We start from the raw sequence: 20,508 nt of genomic DNA on the forward strand, positions 1-20,508 counted from the left end.
TCAACTGTGCTCACACCTGTATCCAAGTGCCAGATTCTCCAATTCCAATAATTACAAAGTTTTCCATTCTCTATATTGGATTCCTTTCTCATGAAAATAACCAGAGTACTTTTTATTTTATCCATTAAATAAGAAATGAAATTTCACACTGACTTTTACTCAATATGAGTTGAATAATGGAAGCATTAATATTGCTAAGTACCTTAAGCAAATCCATTATAAGTTGAGAAAATGATGAAGAAATAAATGCCAATTTTTCATCATCTATGTTTTATGTTGACTTTTCAACAAGGCCTAAATGTAATGCCAGTTTTTGTGAAGAGATGAAGCCTGAGCAGTTGCGGCCGCCTTGCTAACCTCCAGCAGTGGTTGGCTTCTTCACATAGAATCTGGGAGTAGGAGATTCAGAATCAAATCTCTTCTCCCTCCCCGCTCCTGGTTACAAATCACTTGAAATATATAAGTTAGTGGAACTTTGCTTGAGTGAGATTTTTTTGATCTTCAGCTACACTCTTGCACCTTTGTGAAGAACCTTATCAACCACGATGGCTAGCAACGTTACCAACAAGACTGATCCACGCTCCATGAATTCCTGTGTGTTCATTGGGAATCTCAACACTCTGGTGGTCAAGAAGGCTGATGTAGAGGCCATCTTCTCGAAGTGTGGCAAAATTGTGGGTTGCTCTGTCCATAAGGGCTTTGCCTTCGTCCAGTATTTTAATGAGAGAAACGCCCGGGCTGCTGTAGCAGAAGAGGGAGGCAGAATGATTGCTGGCCAGGTTTTAGATATTAATCTGGCTGCAGAGCGAAAAGTGAACAGAGGAAAAGCAAGTGTGAAACGATCTGCAGCGGAGATGTACGGGTCAGTACCAGAACACCCTTCTCTGTCCCCTCTACTCAGCTCCTCTTTTGACTTGGACTATGATTTTCAACGTGATTATTATGACAGAATGTACATTTACCTAGCACGTGTTCCTCCTCCTCCCGTTGGTAGGGCTGTAGTGCCCTCTAGACACCAGCGTGTATCAGGAAACACCTCCCGAAGGGGCAAAAGTGGTTTCAATTCTAAGAGTGGACAGCGGGGATCTTTTTCCAAGTCTGGAAAGTTGAAAGGAGATGACCTTCAGGCCATTAAGAAGGAGCTGACCCAAATAAAACAAAAAGTGGATTCTCTTCTGGAAAACCTGGAAAAGATTGAAAAGGAGCAGAGCAAACAAGCAGATGCAAAGAACGATAAATCAGAAGAGGAGCAGAGCAGCATCTCGCTGAAGAAAGATGAGACTCGTGTGAAGGCGGAGTCTGAGGGGGTGCAGATGACTCTGCTGAGGAGAGGGACCTCCTGATGATGAGGATAATGAAGGCAGGGGATGACCACCTGGAGTTGATCAAGGATGATGAAAAAGAGGCAGAGGAAGGAGAGGTGACGCTTAAGCACAGAGTGGGGTTTAGAAATCTTATACCATTACTTCTTTACCGAGGTGCTTGTCTAAGATCAAAATTTCACCAGATCCTGTCCCTAGTATCTTCAGCACATGCTCACTGTTCTCCCTATCTTTGTCCTTCCCATGTTCGTTAATTCATATTGCCCTGGGCATAGTCCCATTTTCACTTCCTTTGATGTTCCTAGTAGTTGTAAGTCTTACCCTGTAATTTTGCTTTTAATTTTGATACCTGTTTATGACTTAACAATAAAAAAGATGTATGGTTTTTATCAACTGTCTCCAAAATAATCTCTTGTTATGTAGGGAGTACAGTTCTTTCCCTTTATACATGATTTCAGTAGTTACTTCCCTAAATGCAAAGGCAATCTCATTTAGTTGCAGCACCTGAGAGCAGCTTTGAGTTAGAGATATGTGTGTTATCCTCCACATAATAGTCCAGTGTGAGGCTATTCAACACAAACGTAACAATGTATTTTTGTGAATGAGAGTTGACATATTAAATGCATCCTCTGAAGAATAATTAGTGTAATGGTCTTTATTTGTTTTCTAAAGTTGATACTGTGGGTTATTTTTGTGAACAGCCTGATGTTTGGGACCTATTTTCTCAAAATAAACAAGTCCTTATTAAATCAGGAATTTGGAAAAAAAAATTTAATTCCAGAGTCTTTTAAAAATATGGTCTTTGTAACACACAGTGTTAGATCTCCAAATGCACTACAGAACAAAGACAGAGAAACATCTTCAATTTACCATTCAAGACAACAACAACATAAAATTTATAGAGAATTAGAAGGGAATTCATTGTGTAAAATATAACAATCTGTTCCCAAAACATATAGCATTTATGTGTTAAAGCATAAATAAATGCATTCAAAGAGTTGGATTTTATGTTGGCAGGAGTTGGATTTTATGTTGGCAGGTCTGGAAGTTCCACTGTGGATTGACAGACTTAGAAATTTTTTTTTTTCTATTGGAAGAACCCAATTGATCTGTATATACACAAAGGTATTGAGCAGATTTTCTAAAATTCAGTCATAAGGTAGAAATTCAACCATTTACTACCTGAGCATCTTACCTCCACATAGTACAGTTAGCTAAGTTAACTTCTTGTGAATTTCTCCTGAGCTTTGAACACTTGGTATGAGATGTGAAATCCATCCAGTTGACCAAGAACTGTTTTTATGGTTAGAGTGACAGGAAGGATTCTGTATTTGCTGATTTTCAGTGCAGGCAATTGAACTTAGGACCTCATGCTTTCTAGACTAGCACTGTGCCACTGAGTTATATCCACAGCTACTAGATTAAAAGTTTAGCAATCAGAACATTTAAAATGTCCTTTTCTTGAACCAAAGAGAATGAGTTCTATTGGGCCACATTTTTTTTTATGTAAGGAGGCATCATAAACCACACATAAAAACAAATTTTCAGCACTCACAAAAAAAAAGAAATGATAAGATAGAAAGGTAATGAATGTTAATTAGCTTGACTGAAACTTTTATAATATATACATGGATTTAACCACCATATTGTATCCCATAAGCATATAAATTATCATATGTCAATCAAAAATAAACTTTCAAGTTCAAAAAGAGGAAAGAAAATTAAAAGAACTTGAAATAAAAAGATATTGTAGTCCACAAAATTATCTGGAAGGCCATAGCATATTCCATTTAAAGATTAATTTGTATGGATGATTCAGAATAATAGACTAAATCACCAAAGCAGAATGGATATAAAAATGGATTGGTGGAAAGTTGAAGCATTGTTTGCTTCTGAGAAGGAAGGAAGGTCAGGTTCTGCAGGAGGGATACAGCCCTCACCCAGCTACTGTCGCTTTTTAATTCCAAAGCTTCTTTGTGGCATTTTTCATTTCTGCATTCCACAGGTGTAGATTAGAGAGTTCAACATGGGGTTATGAAAGTTAAAACTACAGTCATGGGTTTATCAATGGGAAATGTGGAATTGGGCCTTGCATACAGGAGATACGGGGGACAAAGAACAAAATGACCACAGTGATGTGGGACGCTCAGGTGTAGAAAGCTTTGCGTTTCCCCTCCAAACCATGGGTCTTTAGGGAGTGTAATATGACCCCGTAAGAAACTAGGAGAATTAAGAAGGTTGCAGTGCAAATTGCCCCTCCGTTAGCTGTCATGGAAAGACCAGTGAGGTAGGTATTGGTGCAAGCAAGATTCAGTAAGGGATACATATCACACACGAAGTTGTCAATGACACTGGGGCCACAGAAAGGCAGTTGATAAATAAAGGGAAACTGAACTAAGGAGTGGAGGAAACCTCCAATCCAGGCCACCAACAGCATGAGAACACACACTCGCTGATACATGATGGTCAAGTAATGAAGAGGTTTGTGATGGCCACATCTCAATCATAGACCATCACCACCAGGAGAATGACTTCAGCCCCAGTAAATAAATGATCTATGAAAACTTGAGTCATACAGGCCTGGAAGGAAATGGTCTTTTCCTCATAAAGCAAATCTATTACCATTTTGGGAGCAATGGCACCAGAATAGACAGTGTCTATAAAAACAAAAAGTCACAAAAAAGTACATGGGGGAGCCCAGGGACTGGCTGGCTATGATGGTCACCATGATGAGCAGGTTGCCCATTATGGTCACAATGTAGATGAGCAAGAATGTGACAAACAGAACTTTTTGCCCTTCAGGATTCTGGATGAAGCCCAGAAGGATAAATTCAATCACATTGTTCCTGTTTTCCATGTGTTTTTCAGAATGTGGTAAACTCTGATGATAGAACTTGCAAAGAAGAGGGTCAAAAATTAATTTGAGATGAGTCCAAGTTCTACTTGAAAACTGGAAATGACCAGAGCATGTAGTACACAGGTGGGAATATGCCACAATGAAGCCCACAATTCAGAGCAATCACTGTGCACTAATGAAAAGGAAACACACAGCAAGGAAAGTATGATGGCTTTCTTAGCAGTATTTCTTCCCCATGGACTCACATAGAGGAAAGCAATAGAAAAGGAGCATTTGGGATTTTTCCCACAATTATTGTACTTATTTTCATAAATCTCTTCCTTCAGCATCAATGATGAGACTTCAGGATTCTAGATGGCAAACATATGTGAAAGGATTTATCTGCAACACTATCTCCTTAACAATCATGAAGTCACATTCTCCTTAGTATCTCTCAGGAAGACCACATTTGTAGCATTATATAGGTCTTATATTTTCCTGATGACATTTCCATCCCCCAAGATCTACCATGAAAACAAGCTCATGGGTAATGATTTCGCTCTTGTATTTATATAAAATAATATCCATTAAATAGAGCATAAAATTACAAGTCACTGTTTAGATATTTGCCAACCTAGTACTTTCCTACAAGTTCCAGGAATCTAGGAATAATTCATGGCAATTAAATAACCAGGGACACTGTGAGTGCTCAGTGAATATTTATTAAACTTTATTTAATTAATCTTAATTTCACAGCTCACCAGAGATCAAATGAGGAAAAATAAATATATTATCTTATTTCCAGCAATGAAAATTCAATGAAAGAACAGATTTTTTTTAAAACACACACACACACACACACACACACACACACACACAGAAACTGAACTGACATTTATAGCAACCTAGGTTATTAAAGAGAAAAAACTCAGTATCATGTCAAAGTGGATGGGCACTGCATACATATTGTACCCACTTTTCAAATTTGTTTACAGTTGATAATGGCTAACCGGGAATCAATTCAGAATATCAAAAATTTGATACAGAATCAAGGGAGAGTAGAAAGAACTCTATATTAAGAGTCTGGAAATATTTGTTGATTTTAGCTAAGTCATTCTGTGAAACTTGTGTCCCATCTTTATTCCTTATTGGAAACACTGTGTTTGTTTTTACATGCATGAGTTCCTGAATACTTATCATTGACAACATTCTCTGAAATGACATCGTCACATTTTTCTGATAGACCTTTTTTGTATTAATCGAGTTGACTTAGCCTACTCTAAAGATTACATTTTTATAAGTCATCATTTCAGGAAGCATTTTGTTTATATAAGTAGCTCTTGGCTATTGAGTTTATGCTGAGTTAAAGACATTCATTCTTACTTGAAAATAAATCCTGTATCAGACCGTGCAGCCATGATCCTGGGCTAGTTTTATGTGTGATATGTGCAATTTCTTTTTGGCAGGATTATTTTAATATGCCCCATTTCAGTGCTACATTTCTGGATGGTCATTTATGAAAGTCAGGGGAATATTCTATCTTTTGTGTTTCCATGAAAGCAAAGCTACTCTCAAACATCTAAGGAAGAGTAGAAGTGGGGGCAAAAAGAAAATAAGAGATAACTGAGAGAAAGCAGGTCAACCGGCAAAGAGCAGAAGCTGAAGAACACAAATATGCTTTACAATTCTAAATGGTTTGTTGGAGGCATGAAAAATTGAATGACTTGAGAATAGAGATGCCTAAGATATCCAGATATATCAATCAGGAGGTGCCCTCAAGGGAGGGTTAGTATCAGTATTTGTTTCTGGAAATCTTTATCTTACAGGTCAAAGGAAAATGGGAAAATCAGATTTTGAACTTAGATATATGTCAGCAGAAAAAAACCAACTGCCTAAAGAAAAAAAAAATCCATCTTTCTGTTTTCTGATAAGGCATATATACAAAATTAATTGTCTTCATTCACAGATATGATTCTATATCTATGTTTATAATGGAAAGTAAAGACATTCACAGGAGCTTTCTGAGCATTTAGAGATAACCTCTGGTAGGAGGGTCTCTCCTGTTGACTTGTCAAATCCTTACAGTACTTCATTATATATCACATTGTATCTGCTCCATAAATATTTCAGTATTTAAAATATTCCTCAGCCCATTATTACTCTAGAATGCTGAAAATAATTGATTTGTCTGAATGTCACAAAATTCTACACATTATCACTGTGGTGACAAATCATGCTATAAGCAACAGCTTTTTCCAAAGATGAATAATAATAGAAATGATACAGGTAAAAATTTAGGTCCTAATAAAAATCAAATCAACTCATTAGATAATTTTAAAATAAGTGAATTTTAAATTAATACAACACTTTTTCCTACTTAATTTTTACATAGAAAATTAAATTGCTTGTTGTAAAACCTTCATAGATTTGAATGTATTTTTATAACCAATTAAGAGAAGGAATGTGGATTGCCTGTATCATATGGAGGGTTTGCCCATTTTTTATTTGTTTGGTTGGTTGTTTTTGTGTGTATGTGTGTAATAATTTTGCAAAGTTTGACTGGGATGCCTGCATTAGTGAATCTTTTGAGATGTCAGTTTCTAAATTCTTGTTTGGAATTTAAGCCTCAGAATTTATGTTTTCCCATTGTGGGACTTTAGTAAAATTACTCAACATTGTTTGCAGAATAAATATTGCAAGAGGATCTAACACATAGAAAAAATTTAAGGATCCAATATGATAAAGCAAGTAAGATCTCAAAAAATATCTGGTAAATAATAAATACAATAAGTGCAAAATATTATTTACTCTCATTTCTTTCCCCTGTGTTACTGTCCTTAAAGCCACATCTTTGTAGATTTGTATGAATTTTCCCCAAAGCTTGCTCTCTTAAGTACCCACTGGAGCATTACTGGAGGATAGATGGACTTATTAAATCACTATTGTTTATAGATATGTAGACTTACCAATCACATTATGGTAGGAAAATCCATTGTTTTTCTTTCTCCACAACTCAAATCATCTTTGAAATTCAACTCAGGAATAATTTTTAATTCAGAGGGTAAAGGAGTGCATAATATCATGTGCCCAGTTGCATTCACTATATTTTTAGGACCCTAGATTTGAGAAAATATCCATACGATTGACCCATAGAAAGAAAGGCATTTTCTTTAAGATTATGTAGATCTTGTACCTAACAAAATTCATAACTTCTATTCCCACTAAAGCATCCTTTCAATAGGTAAAAGTGGATTTATGAATAGAATTTCTTTGAATATGAGATTCCACATTTTATAAGAGGTTATTAATTTATAATTCAAAATGTAAGTTTTAATGTTCAATTGATATGCAAATATGGAGTTTAACATATTTCAATGTCACCTGGGGCATATACATAAAAAGCATACTGACAAAAGATCAGAAAAAGCATTCATACACTGAGGTTAATACCAGCATTATTTATAATACCCAAAGGTAAAGACAACCCAAATGTCTATCAACTAATACATGGATAAACAAATTGAGGTATATACTTACAATAGAATAACATTCATGCCATATGCAGGGTAACAATTTGTAAAAACAAATTGTTAGATTCTCTAAATGATAAAAAATGCACATGATGTTTTATACTATAAAAACATTAAAGATAGTAAAAATTTCATGCTATATCATTTTATTGTACCACCAGCTTTCTCTGTTTAGTATTTATTTAAAATACCTCTAATAAAAATATGGAGAATTTTACTGCCATCGTATGTATTTTAGTAACAGTCTTTGAAATGAAGAAAATGGATCTACTCCCTTCTTGGTTTTGACATAAAACTTTTGAGGTAAATTTTAAAAAATACTTCTTAAGAAAGATATATAATTCACTTGAAGTAAACGTGTGCTTCCCTACTAATCACAGTAGTGATTAGCCGTTGTAAACACATAACCTGGATTTTCTATTTCCTCCTTGGTCACTTACTCCAAATCCAAGCTTCTGCAGTTTTATCTTTGGTCCCAAAAGATGATGGCTGAGTCTGATGGAGTTAATCAGGACTGCCACCATGTCAATCCAGATGCGACTGCTATAAATGTTTTGTCACACGAAAAGAAAACTACTGTAGCCTGTTTGTGCTCTCAAAAACATATCAAACTTTACAGATTAAATCATGGATTTATCCAAAGTTGTCTTCAAGAACAATTAGTCAATATGCTTAAAGTATCATCAAATTTGAAAGTTGCTATTGAGAAAATATATCCAGAAGCAAAAAAAATTAAAACTTCACTGCTATTTGCTGACCAAATAAACCTATTTTTAGTCAATAGTGTACAGTATTGAAGAATATAAAACGTAAAATTTTTTGGGTATTTTGAAAGCATCAACAGGAGAGTGTGAATATAGCTCATGTCTGGAATTGAAGTGACCTCTTGACAGTTACATTAATACCCAAAGAGAATTTTTGCTCCCAGGTAAGGCGAGATCTGACTAGGCATTTAATAAACAATGAATAGCAAAGTTCTTCACTGAGATGTTCAAATTGTCCACAAGGTCACTCGTCCCAAATTAAATTCACTCAGGGAGTGTGCCACTAGAGAATGGATACCTTCCACATGATCCTTCCAGGTCATTCTTTATTTTCAGATGCTTCTTCTGGATGATAACTTTGGGAAAATCAATAGAAAAATAGGAATCTAAGAGCAAAGAGCAAATCTCTTTGACATGTCCTTCTCGAAAAGGCACTGCTTCTGGGGAAGATGAAAACAACCCCAAATGAAAAGTGCTCTTAGGAGACTTGATGGCAAAGGAAAGGAAGGAAAGAAGAAAATAAGGGTTTCTTGGAAACAAAGAACAATAAAGTATATGATATTCTCATTCTTGTTTCCCATTTACATTTTTACTATACAAAAATGAAAAAATATAATAGCAGGCACTTGTGTACTAAATATGGTCTGAGACACCCAGAACTCCCAACTCTCACTATCTCCACATGGAAGTCAAACTGAAGAACCTCAAACTGAAGCCAAAACATAAATGATTGTAACTCCACCAAAACCAACAGTAATAAGAAACGAGAAAATGAAAATAAAACAATTCAACTCATGACCCCTTCCATAGAACAAAGAAGCAAAAAAACAAAAACTTGTAAATGGAGTTCTCCAAAGCAATTGTTTCTTGTACAGATTCAGATGCATGTGGTTTATTGGTGTGTGCCCTAAAGAGCAACACCTGTAACAAAATAATTATACAGAGAGAGAGATTCATATGAATGTAGTCACTTTGAAGACCACCATTCTGCAGTAGAGATGGTCTCAGAGATTCAGTTCAAGGTAACTAGGCTGAACCTCGAGATCCTTAATTCAACAAGTAACTAGATACAAGCAAAGATGAGCCAGGATACAGAACGCCTGTCAAATATGTGTTACTTTTACCTCATAAGAAAGAATCAAATTTGAAACACATTCCACAAAGAAGCTTCTCAAATTGTTAATGCAATACTGAGTCACACTACTCAAGAGAAATTCGAAGTCAAAATAAACTGTACAGACATGGTGACTAACTTCAAAGCATCATTCTAGATTTAACCCTGAATATTGTCTTCACTTCTCTCTTTTAGGACCAAACTTGGATGAGTGTAATGTAGTAATATTCTGTCTGAGGTTAGCAGTATGTAAGCACATCCACATAAACCACATTTTCACCTTTAAATGAATATATGTCAAACTAGGGTTGACAAAAAATACTGCAAAGAAATTACTGGAAACAAAAATAATTATTTAAGATTGTATCATTTTTTTAATCAAACAAATCCAAAAGAGTAAACTGAAAAGCTGTCATTTTAAGGAAGGAAGGTGAGTAAAGTGATTGAATTCAAGATTAGACTTTCTTAAATACAAGTAACAGCGATGTAAAAATTAAAATGTAGAAAGGATATCTTTAGTTAAGGCAACTCAAATTACAAAATATAAACTCAAACAAAAAAGTGAAATATTTATATTATGGAAACAAACCAAAAGAATTGCTGAAGAATCTCAAAGTCTTAAATAATAGTTCATGTTGCCAAATAGAATGAGTGCTTGTGATCAACTAGTCAATTCTTTTCCAACATAATGATACATTAAATACATTGCTGGTCAAAAATCCTTGTAGATTTATGCAACTTTATGAAATTCTAATAATAATTTTGGAATTATTTTATTTTTACAGACTGCATTTTAATTCATTGTACACAAATGGGGTACAGCTTTTTTCATTTCTATGGTTGTACACAATGTAGATTCACATCATTTGTGTAATCATACATATACATAGGGTAATGATGTCTGTCTCATTCCAATATCTTTTCTTCTCCTGCCCTCTTCCCTCCTCATTTCCCTCTACATATTACATTTTTTTTTTTTTTTTTTTTTTTTTTGTGGTGCTGGGGATTGAACCCAGGGCCTTATGCTTGCAAGGCAAGCACTCTACCAACTGAGAAATATCCCCAGCTCTACATAATTTTAATATGAGTGTTGAGTGGTGGGACTTTTATCAAAATCTATTGACATGAACTAAAAGAAAAGGATATTGGCATAGAAATAATCAATTTGAAGAAGAGAGTATAAAAATACATAAATGTTAAACACTATATATAGTGAACATGGGAGGATTTTGTTTTAGAAATGTGTTACAAATGGTTTTAAAACAAAAGAAAATTAATAATGAGAGTAGTAATGGTAAGAAAACAAACAATCTGATTTTAAGATAGACAAAGAATCTGAATAATCATTTCTCAAGACCAGCAGGTTGTTGCTGAGGATTTGAGTAAAGGGGAAGCTTGTACTGCACACTGTAAGATTATATATTAGTACTTCCATATTCAGTAAACAAAGTGTGAAGTTTTCTCAAAAATTAAAAATGAAACCACCATAGATCCAGCAATCCCACTCCTGGGTCTACACCTACAGGGCATGAACTGCAGCATTATTCACTATAGAAAAGCTATGAAATCAAGCTAAGTGTCCATCAGTGGATGGATGGATGGATAAAGAGAAGGTGGTATATGTATAAGGGACTATTCAGCCATAAAAAAAGGAAATTCTTTCACGTATAGTCACATGGAAGAGACTACAGGACATTATGTTAGGTGAAATAAGTCAGGTTACAAATACAAACATTTTGAATTCACGTTTATGTGTGGAATCTAAAAGGCTAAATTCAGAAATAGCAGAAAGGTGGTTACCAGAGATTGGACTAAGGGATGCTGATCAAGGGATAGATATTTTCAATCAAACTAGAGGGACAAGTTCAAGAGCCCTATTATACAACACGGTGACCACAGTTAATAAAAAGTGTTATTGAAAATGGGTGAAAGAGTAGATCCTAAGTCTTCTCACTTCAAAAATGCTAATTATCTGAGGTAATGCATTAACTTGGTTTATGACTGAGCCACCCTACAAAGTGTACATAGTTTAAAACAATGCACTTTATATCATAAATATGTATAATTTTTATTTGTCAACTTGAAAATGAATAAAAGATATCAAAATAAAAACAACAATGAGATTAAAAAGTTCCCATCCATCAAATGAAAGGATACTACTGTAGAAATATAAAACAAAAATGGAGAATTCACATTACAGACAATCTATATAGAATTTGTACACGGGATTCCTAAAGGGCTTCAACAATTAAAAAATAATGGAAAAAAGTGGAAATTTAGCAAAAAACATACATACACATTTCATCGAAGTTTAGAAAAAAAAAATGGATGTTCTCCAAATGCGAGTATGTTGAGCTTCAGTAACATTAGGGATTACAAACTAAAATCACAATGAGGTCACAGTCTTGAATTCAAACAATTCACATCAGCAGGCACTATTGGTGGGGATGTAGAGCAATGCAACTGTTATACACTGTTAGTGGGGGTGTATACTATTCTCTGTGAAACACAATGCATAAACATCCTTTGGTACATGGAAGAATTTATTTCAATTAGAAAATAATTACAAAGCATGCACGATGATCCATATTGTAATGAAAGCAATTCCATCTTCTTTGTGATGTTCCAAGATGGCTGCAGACTGAGGAAAACTGTGTTTTTGCACAAAATTGTAAACAAAATTTCATTTATGTCATAACAAATTTATTTTTTATTTTACTTATTCTTTTTCATTATTTTATTTTGAGAGTGTTATTTTTAAAAAATTTTTCATACATGTATATAGAGTAATAATATCTGTCTCAATCTACCATCCTTCCCAACTCCACCAAATTTAAAACTATACATATTTAAGTTGAATACAAATTTTAAGGGACAGGATGCTATGCAAAATGTTATTTCTTTAATAATATCTTCAACATCATGAAGACAAAATAAGAAGATTTACTTGTTCTTCAATGAGGGGTAAAATTGCACATGATCACTAGTGTAGACAGTAACAATAATGTTTACTGGACTAGATGTTTTTCTAAAACAAGTAACTGCAAAATAAATCTGTTTTCATCACTGACATCCCCACTGACAAAGTCTTCACTATTAATGTCTTGAACAAAAATAATTTGCCATCCAAATATCAGAAACTAAAAATTCATAGACATTGACCCCAACCAAAAATTAATCTTAAAACAAAATATATATACAGCTAAAGAAATGTGTCATGCTAATAGAATAATGAATATTAAAATTTAAGAATTAATCTTCTGGTTCCAGAAGTTTATCTGGAATTTCTTTCTGATTAATTTGGGTGACACCAAATTTTTGAATTTTAATAGACACTTTATTTAAAGTCTCATTTCAAGATAAATTGAAGAATGAATTTTTAGTTTAGCTTCATTTTGTTTTTGCTTAGAATAAACACCCATACCTTTTATTCATCAGCTCTAATTCTTTTCCAATTTGATCCTACACTCAAAAGATAATGTATTCTACTCTTTGGATAATTATGAGTAAAGAGAAGCATCCCTGGAGACTACATTGAGTTGACCACACCAATATTTACCACTCATTTCTTGTTTTAGAATTAGTACCCAAAGGATTCAATGTGGGAGATCCATTCTTATTTTACCTGTAGTTAACTTTTTACACCAGAGTTTTTTCATAGTGTTTTTCATCTCTGCATTTCTCAAGGTGTATATTAAAGGATTCAACATGGGAGTGATAACTGTGAAAACCACACTTATGGGTTTATCGATAGGAAAGGTAGAAACAGATCTGACATAAATGAAAATACAGGGAACAAAAAAGAGGACAACCACCGTGATGTGAGAGCTGTAGGTAGACAGGGCTTTGCGTCTGCCTTCCAGGCTATAGGATTTCAGGGAGTTTAGGATGAAACCATAGGAGATCAGAAGAAGGATAAAAATGACCATACAGATTGCTCCACCATTGGCAACCACAGTGAGGCCTATAAAGTAGGTGTCAGTGCATGCAAGTTCCAGTAATGTGTACATGTCACAGATAAAGTGGTCGATGACATTGGGACCACAGAAGGGGAGATTGTACACAAAGGCAAGTGGAACCACAGAGTGTACAAAACCTCCCACCCAGGCCACCACCAACAGGAGGATGCAAATCCGCCTATTCATGATGCTGAAGTAGTGCAGTGGCTTAGAGATGGCCACATAGCGATCATAGGCCATCACCATCAGAAGGAAGACCTCAGCACCCCCAAACAGGTGGTCTGTGAATAGCTGGCCCATGCATGCTGGGAAGGAAATTGTCTTTTTATCATAGAGTAAGTCTATAATCATCTTGGGTGAGATGGCACTGGAATAAAGAGCATCCATGAGTGACAGATAGGCAAGGAAGATGTACATAGGGGAGCCCAAGGAGGGGCTGGCAATGACGGTCACCACAATGAGCAGATTGCCCACCATCGTCACAATGTAGATGAGTAAAAACATGACAAATAATGCCTTTTGTCCATCAGGATCCTGGGTGAGGCCCAGGAGGACAAATTCTGTGGCATTGTTATTCTGTCTCATTCACTCTCCCATGAGACTTGATTCAGAGGTGAGAGCTCAGAGAACAGCACCTGCCATGGAACTGAACAGGACGTGATTCCCCTCTGTCATGGAGCACACCTTCATCTTTCTGTCTTCTGCTGTGGTGAACACACTGTGAACACTCAGTGAGCACCTGTTCTGGTCCTCTTCCAAGGAGCCCAGTAGGCCTTCCCTTGACAATTGTGTTTCCCTTTGGATGATTTTGATGGACTTACAAGTAAGAGATTCTATCCTAAGATCTCAGTGGGTCTCTGTGAAGAAGGGTAGACAAAGGCCCCACTGTCATTCATACATTTAATATCTTCTTTCAATCATCTTTCTTCTTGGCACAGAAGTCAGCAATCATGAACAGGAAAAGATTCCTATTCGATTATGGTGGCATAAACCCTAAACATACAAAGTATTGTAGAGTCAGTCCTTTGAGTTAATTGTATTTATGGGGTAAACTTTACAAGATAATCTGTGTAGTACCAAAAATATCACCTCTTCTAGACAATCTAGCTCAATACTAGGTAAGTGCACTACTAGACATCCACTGTGCATGTCTTAATGACATTCAGTCTTCATACACCTCTCATTAAATTTGAAAACTGGACCTGAACTGTATCAAATAACTGCAAAAATGATAGGGCACATTTCCCCCTGTACCAATTACTTTATGGGATCCTGAATGTCAACATTTTCAGGATCTATGATTCTATGGATTGTATTCTTGCCTCTGCCACATTCTTTACACAGTTACATACACTATCCTGATTTTCAACATTTTTAATTTTATTGAAGTAATCTTTCAAGTGTCACCATCTGTGACACCTACTGTGTCAGCTGTTAGTACATTATTTTCAGAACTCTTGGGGTGAGCTGGGTGGTAAGGAAGGAAGAAATGGGAAACTGAAAAGTGAAATAACCGAGAACAAGGCTTTCTAGCTAATGTTTCTTAGTACAGAGAGTGCTTACAAACAGAACTGCATTGTACAGATTCCAAAAGGCAGCGTACTAGAGGAAATGTCCATACTTAGCATGAGAAGGTATGAGATTTTGTCATTTTCTAAATGCAATTACTAATATGTCTCCATTTTCACATTGGAAAATAAAGATAATGAACTATATTAAATCAGAATTCTTTTCTGTCCAACTACAACATTATAAATGTTTTGACTTCACCTTTTCCTATTCTTTTTACTTTTTTCAATTTTAAGATTTGCAGAATTAAATAAAATTTCCATGGTTATTACTGTTTAAAAGTGCTAGCTAGTGGTAAACAGGGGGTGGTAACTATGGTGACTAAATAATGACTCTAAATTTCTCATTCAGTAGTTATCAACATAGGACCCAAGATATTCATGAATGGAAAGTAGAGAACCTGGATGAACACTGTAGATTCTGGACCAATCCCAGGTTCATCCACTTGCTCTCCATTGGAGCATGGGCAACTGAATAAACCTCCCTGTGCCTCTGTTTGATCATTTTTTAGCATAGGGAAACCCAGAAATCTACTTCTTAGGGGCATTTTTATTGCATGCAAGTACTTTGACTGAGTGCTGTTGAGCACCTGGTAAAATTGAAAAAATGAGAGCTATTATTATTATTTTTAATTTTTAAAATTTGTTCTAATTAGACATGATGGTAGAATGATTTATGCATTTTGATTAATCATATATAAATGGAGTATAAGTTTTCATTTTCAGATTGTACGTGTTGTACAATCACATTGGTGATGCAATCATATGTGTACATGAGGTAATAATGTCTCCTTCACTCTATAATCCTTCCTACCCCTTTACCCGTTCCTTCACTCTCCTCTACCTAAAGTAACTCTATTCTTCCCTGGCACGCCTCACTACAGTGAATTAGCATCCACATATCAGAGAAAACATTTGTCCTTTGTTTTGGGGGGATTGGCTTATTTCACTTAGCATATTATTCTTCAACTCCATCCATTTACTAGCAAATACCATAATTCCATTCTTCTTTAAAGCTGAATAATATTCCCTTGTATATATGTATATGTACTACATTTTCTTTATCCATTAATCTGTTGAAGGATGCTTAGTTTTGTTCCATAGTTTAGTTATTGTGAATTGAGCTGTTATAAACATTGATGTGGCTTTGTCACTGTAGTATGGCTATTATTAATGTTCCTCATAATTTCACCATGAGCAGTGCATCAAAACAAATTAGAATCTGTATTAATCCAATAAGAACTATTGACAGAATCCAGGTTTAAAGAACAGTATTTCTGTAACTTATGGACACATTTAGGGTGTAAGATAAACCTGCATGTCTAAGGAATTATCTATTTCATTATATATAAGTACTAGGAATATTTACCTATACAGGAACATATTTGGAAAGAAAGTGAGAAGATACTATTCTCATGGATTTGGTAGTGGGGAGAACATGTACAGATGAGCTTTCTCTAGAGTCCAGCTATGATGAACCTTCTATGTGTCTTGTTCAAGTTACTCATTCTTTCTGATTCAGGAGTACTGTGGATGTCAAAGCTATATGATAAAGGCATAGCTCTTAAAGGGTATAAAGTACTCTATGCTCAATTCTCTTTTTTTCACATCTTACCTCCTGCAATGTTCAGTGTATTTACCGTCATTGATTGTCATTGTAGGATTTCACTAGGATTAATATTCTATAGAGTGCCCAAACTGTACTATATACACAATGAAAATGTATAAAACTATACTACATAAATTGCATGAATGTATAGTTTACATTGTCAAAGATTTGATACTATAAACAGTTAAAAAATAATATTACTGTAGTTTCCACCAAAATCATGGAATTAACACTATAGCATAAAAATAATTTGATACATTTTTAAGGAAAATAGTTCTTTAAAATGATACTCATAAGTTAAAATCACCATATGTAGTTCTTTACTATAATAATTTTTAAAATCCCAGTCACAGTAGATGAGGTACTTCCCTGAACATGGGTTTCTTTATGTACCTATCTCTGACATATATGCTGGGATAATTTCAAGACTGACACAGAAAAGTTCCTATGTGCTTCCAGGAAATAATAGACCTTTGTCCCCTTATATTCTCACATTCTTGGTATGTCATGCAATTTTAAATTCACTCATCCAAATGTTCTAAAAATGATTATACTATTTTATTTATATATCATGTAAAATATAATATCCCATAAATTCAAGTAATAAAAACAGTGGATTCGTTTTTGTACTTGTAACATATATTACTTGTCATTTGGTAAACTTTAATAAATATTAATCAGGATGTACCATTTAACCAAATATACTTGGTATATTTGAATTAATTTGTGTTTTGTCAACTCAATTTTTGCAGTTCTAATACCTCCTTTGAGAATACATGAACTGTAAGACATTTGCTATATTTAATTAGATCACAGGACTTTTCAATAAGTATTCATTTTTAGTAGTTCCGTGAATTCACATCTTGGGTCTTGTCCTTGATCCACAAATCAATACTTCATTCACTGAGGGTACTTGCAGTGCCTCGTGTACATATGAGTCTTCATAGAACACATGATAATATGTGGCTAACCAGTGAATCCATGAATTGTTCTAAGTGGCTACAGAAAATATATTTCCAGAGATCTCCATTATCTCAGTCTCTCAGAGAAGCATAAATGTATACATTTGTATACCTTAAATATAAAAACATTTTAAAATATCAGTATTTATAGCACAAATGTAGTCTGTTATTCTCCCCTGCTGGGAAAACAGCTTCATAGAAAATATAATGTTATGCTCGCAAAACTATCTAAAATCAAGACTTAATTGCATTTGCAGGAAAGAACATGGAACTGGAGAGCATTATGTTGAGCAATATAAGCCACACTCAGGAGTCAAGGGTCCTATGTTCTCTCTCATCTGTAGAAGAGAGAAAAAGCTACTTTTAAGAAAAGGGACCTCATGAAAATAAAAAGGAGACAAATACAATTGAGGAAGATGGAGGAGGGAAGAGGGGAGGAAAAGGACAGTTCTGAGAAGTGAAATTGATCAAATTATGTTATGTGCATTCACAAATATGTCACGATGTATCTCACTCTTATGTATACTCATAATGCACCAAAATTTGATCTAACTAGTGAAAATGAACTTGGTCAAACCCATTATTTGATGGCACAGTAAGCAAATGATCAAGCAACACTAAAATTAGTTACATGATATTTTTGTCTATTCTAGACAATTATTGTGAAGAAACCAAGAAGGACCTGAATTTGAGTGTTTAAAAACTAATTTAAAAACTAATTTAAAAACTAGTTTAAAAACTAATTTAAAGAGAAAAAATTCAGATCCCAGGGTAATGCTGTCTCATAGAATGAATCTGAAGAATTGTTTCCCTTTTATGTTTTTGGAACAGAGAACAATAGACACTAGCTCCTCCTTAAAAGATTGGTAGAGCCAGGTGCAATGGGGCATACCTGTCACTTCAGTCAATCAGGAGGCTCAGGGAGGAGAATCAGAAGCTCAAGGCCAGCCTCTGCAACTCAGTGAGGCCCTATATAACTTAGTGAGACCCTGTCTCAAAATTTAAAAAACAAGGGGCTGGGGATATAGCTCAGTTGGTAGAGTGCTTGCCTTGTAAGCATAAGGCTCTGGGTTCGATCCCCAGCACCCCCCCAAAAAAAAAAAATTAAAAAACAAAACAAAACAAAAAAGAAAAGAGCTGGGGATAGAGCTCAGTGATTAAGTGTTGATGGGTCAATCCTTGGTACCAATAAATGCATAAATAAATAAAAAGTTTGATAAGATTCTATAATGAAGACATAAAGTTCTGGGATTTAATTTTCTTTCTTGGGTGACTTTTATTACTGATTGAGTTTTGTTACACAATATTGGTATATTTAGATCTTATGTTTCGTCACATTTCAATCTTGGTGTCACATGTGCAGAGGAATTCATCCATGTTTTCTATTTGTTTGCAATTTGTTGGTGTGTATTTGTTTTTAAGAATCACTAATGATCTTTCATATTTCCAACATGTCAGTTGTAATACCTTCATTTTCGTCTCTGAGATTGTTTGTTTGGGTCTCTTTGTTTTAATTTGGTTAGCTAAAATTTTGTTTAATTTTTTTTAACTTTTAAAAATAACTTTTTATTTTTGGAATTTTTAAAATATTTGTTGTGTTTTTCATGTTCTGATTTTAATTATTTGAACTCACTCAATTTTTTTTGTGTAAACTTTCCTGTTTTGTTTTTGCCTTCAGAGCTGTGATCCAACCCAGGGACTTACACATGCCAGTCTAATACTCTTAACACTAAGCTGCATCCCCAGTTCTAAACTTCCATACTGCTTTTGCTCCATTCTATATGTTTGCAAATATTCTCTGTCATTTTTGGGGCTTTCAAGAAGTTTTTCCTTCCCTTTTTATATCTTCATTAATCCATTTGTTGTTTCAGAGCATGGTTGAATAATTTCCATGTGTTTACACAACTTCCACAATTTCCTTTGTTGTTGACTCATTATTTTGTTATAGTCAGAGAAGACACATGATATAATTTTGATATTTTAAAAATCTGTTGAGATTTATTTTGTGGCCTAACATGTGATCTTTCCTGGAAAATGTTCTGTGTGCTGATGAAAATCACATAGTTCACAGCTGTTGTATGAAATGTTCTGCAAATATCTTTTAGTTCCGTTTGGTCTATAGTGTAGATTAAGTCTGAAGTTTTTTGGTTGATATTCTGTCTATAAGATCTGTCCATTAATGAAAGTGGGCAATATAAGTCCTCATCTATTATTATACTAGAATTTGCCTCTCCCTTCACATTCAGTATTTCTTTTGAATATTTAGGTGCTCAGTTATTGGGTGCATATGTCTCTACAGATGTAAATAGAAGCAGAGATTATACAACAGATCAACTTGTCTGTCTACCATCTCTCAACGTTTCCCATTAATTGTTTTCTATTGTCAAATGTGTTCAAAAGAGTTGTTTATGGGATTGGCTTATTTTACTTAACATGATTTTCTCCAATTCCATCCATTTATTTGCAAATGCCATAATATTATTCTTCTTTATGGATGAACAATATTCCATTACGTATATATACAACTATTTTTTATTCATTCAAAAAACCAAAGGCCAAATATTTTCCCTGGAGAATGATATATAATGGGGGCGAGGGTGTGGGGAGTGAGAGAAGAATGGAGGAACTCTAGATTATGTAGAAGGAAATGAGGGGGGGTATGAAAAATGGTGGAATGAGACAGACATCATTACCTTATGTACACATATGATTACACAAATGGTATGAATCTCCATCGTGTACAACCATAGAAATGAAATGATGTACCCCATTTGTGTACAATGAATCAAAATGCAGTCTGTAAAAAGTAAAAAAAGAGTTGTTTCTGTGTCTTTGGCTTATTAG

General features: G+C 34.6%; 1 protein-coding gene and 2 pseudogenes across 3 annotated transcripts; 1 reads left to right on the forward strand and 2 right to left on the reverse strand.

Moving 5' to 3' along the window:
• The first annotated feature begins 372 nt into the window (after nucleotides 1-372).
• Nucleotides 373-1,576, forward strand: LOC306639735 (heterogeneous nuclear ribonucleoprotein C-like; annotated as a pseudogene). The gene is made up of 2 exons (XR_013766800.1): nucleotides 373-438; nucleotides 485-1,576. The product of XR_013766800.1 is annotated as a heterogeneous nuclear ribonucleoprotein C-like (transcript).
• Nucleotides 1,577-3,231: 1,655 nt separating this feature from the next.
• LOC306638928 (olfactory receptor 4A15-like) lies at nucleotides 3,232-4,179 on the reverse strand (annotated as a pseudogene). The gene has a single exon. The product of its transcript is annotated as an olfactory receptor 4A15-like (transcript).
• Nucleotides 4,180-13,162: 8,983 nt separating this feature from the next.
• On the reverse strand, nucleotides 13,163-14,110 carry LOC306638940 (olfactory receptor 4A16-like; the record flags this gene model as incomplete). The annotated part of the gene is made up of 1 exon (XM_079102394.1): nucleotides 13,163-14,110. One exon carries the CDS (start codon nucleotides 14,108-14,110, stop codon nucleotides 13,163-13,165), a length of 948 nt encoding a protein of 315 aa, XP_078958520.1.
• Nucleotides 14,111-20,508: the final 6,398 nt, after the last annotated feature.

Source organism: Sciurus vulgaris (genome assembly GCF_902686455.1).
Source record: "Sciurus vulgaris genome assembly, chromosome: 11".
NCBI lineage: Eukaryota > Metazoa > Chordata > Mammalia > Rodentia > Sciuridae > Sciurus > Sciurus vulgaris.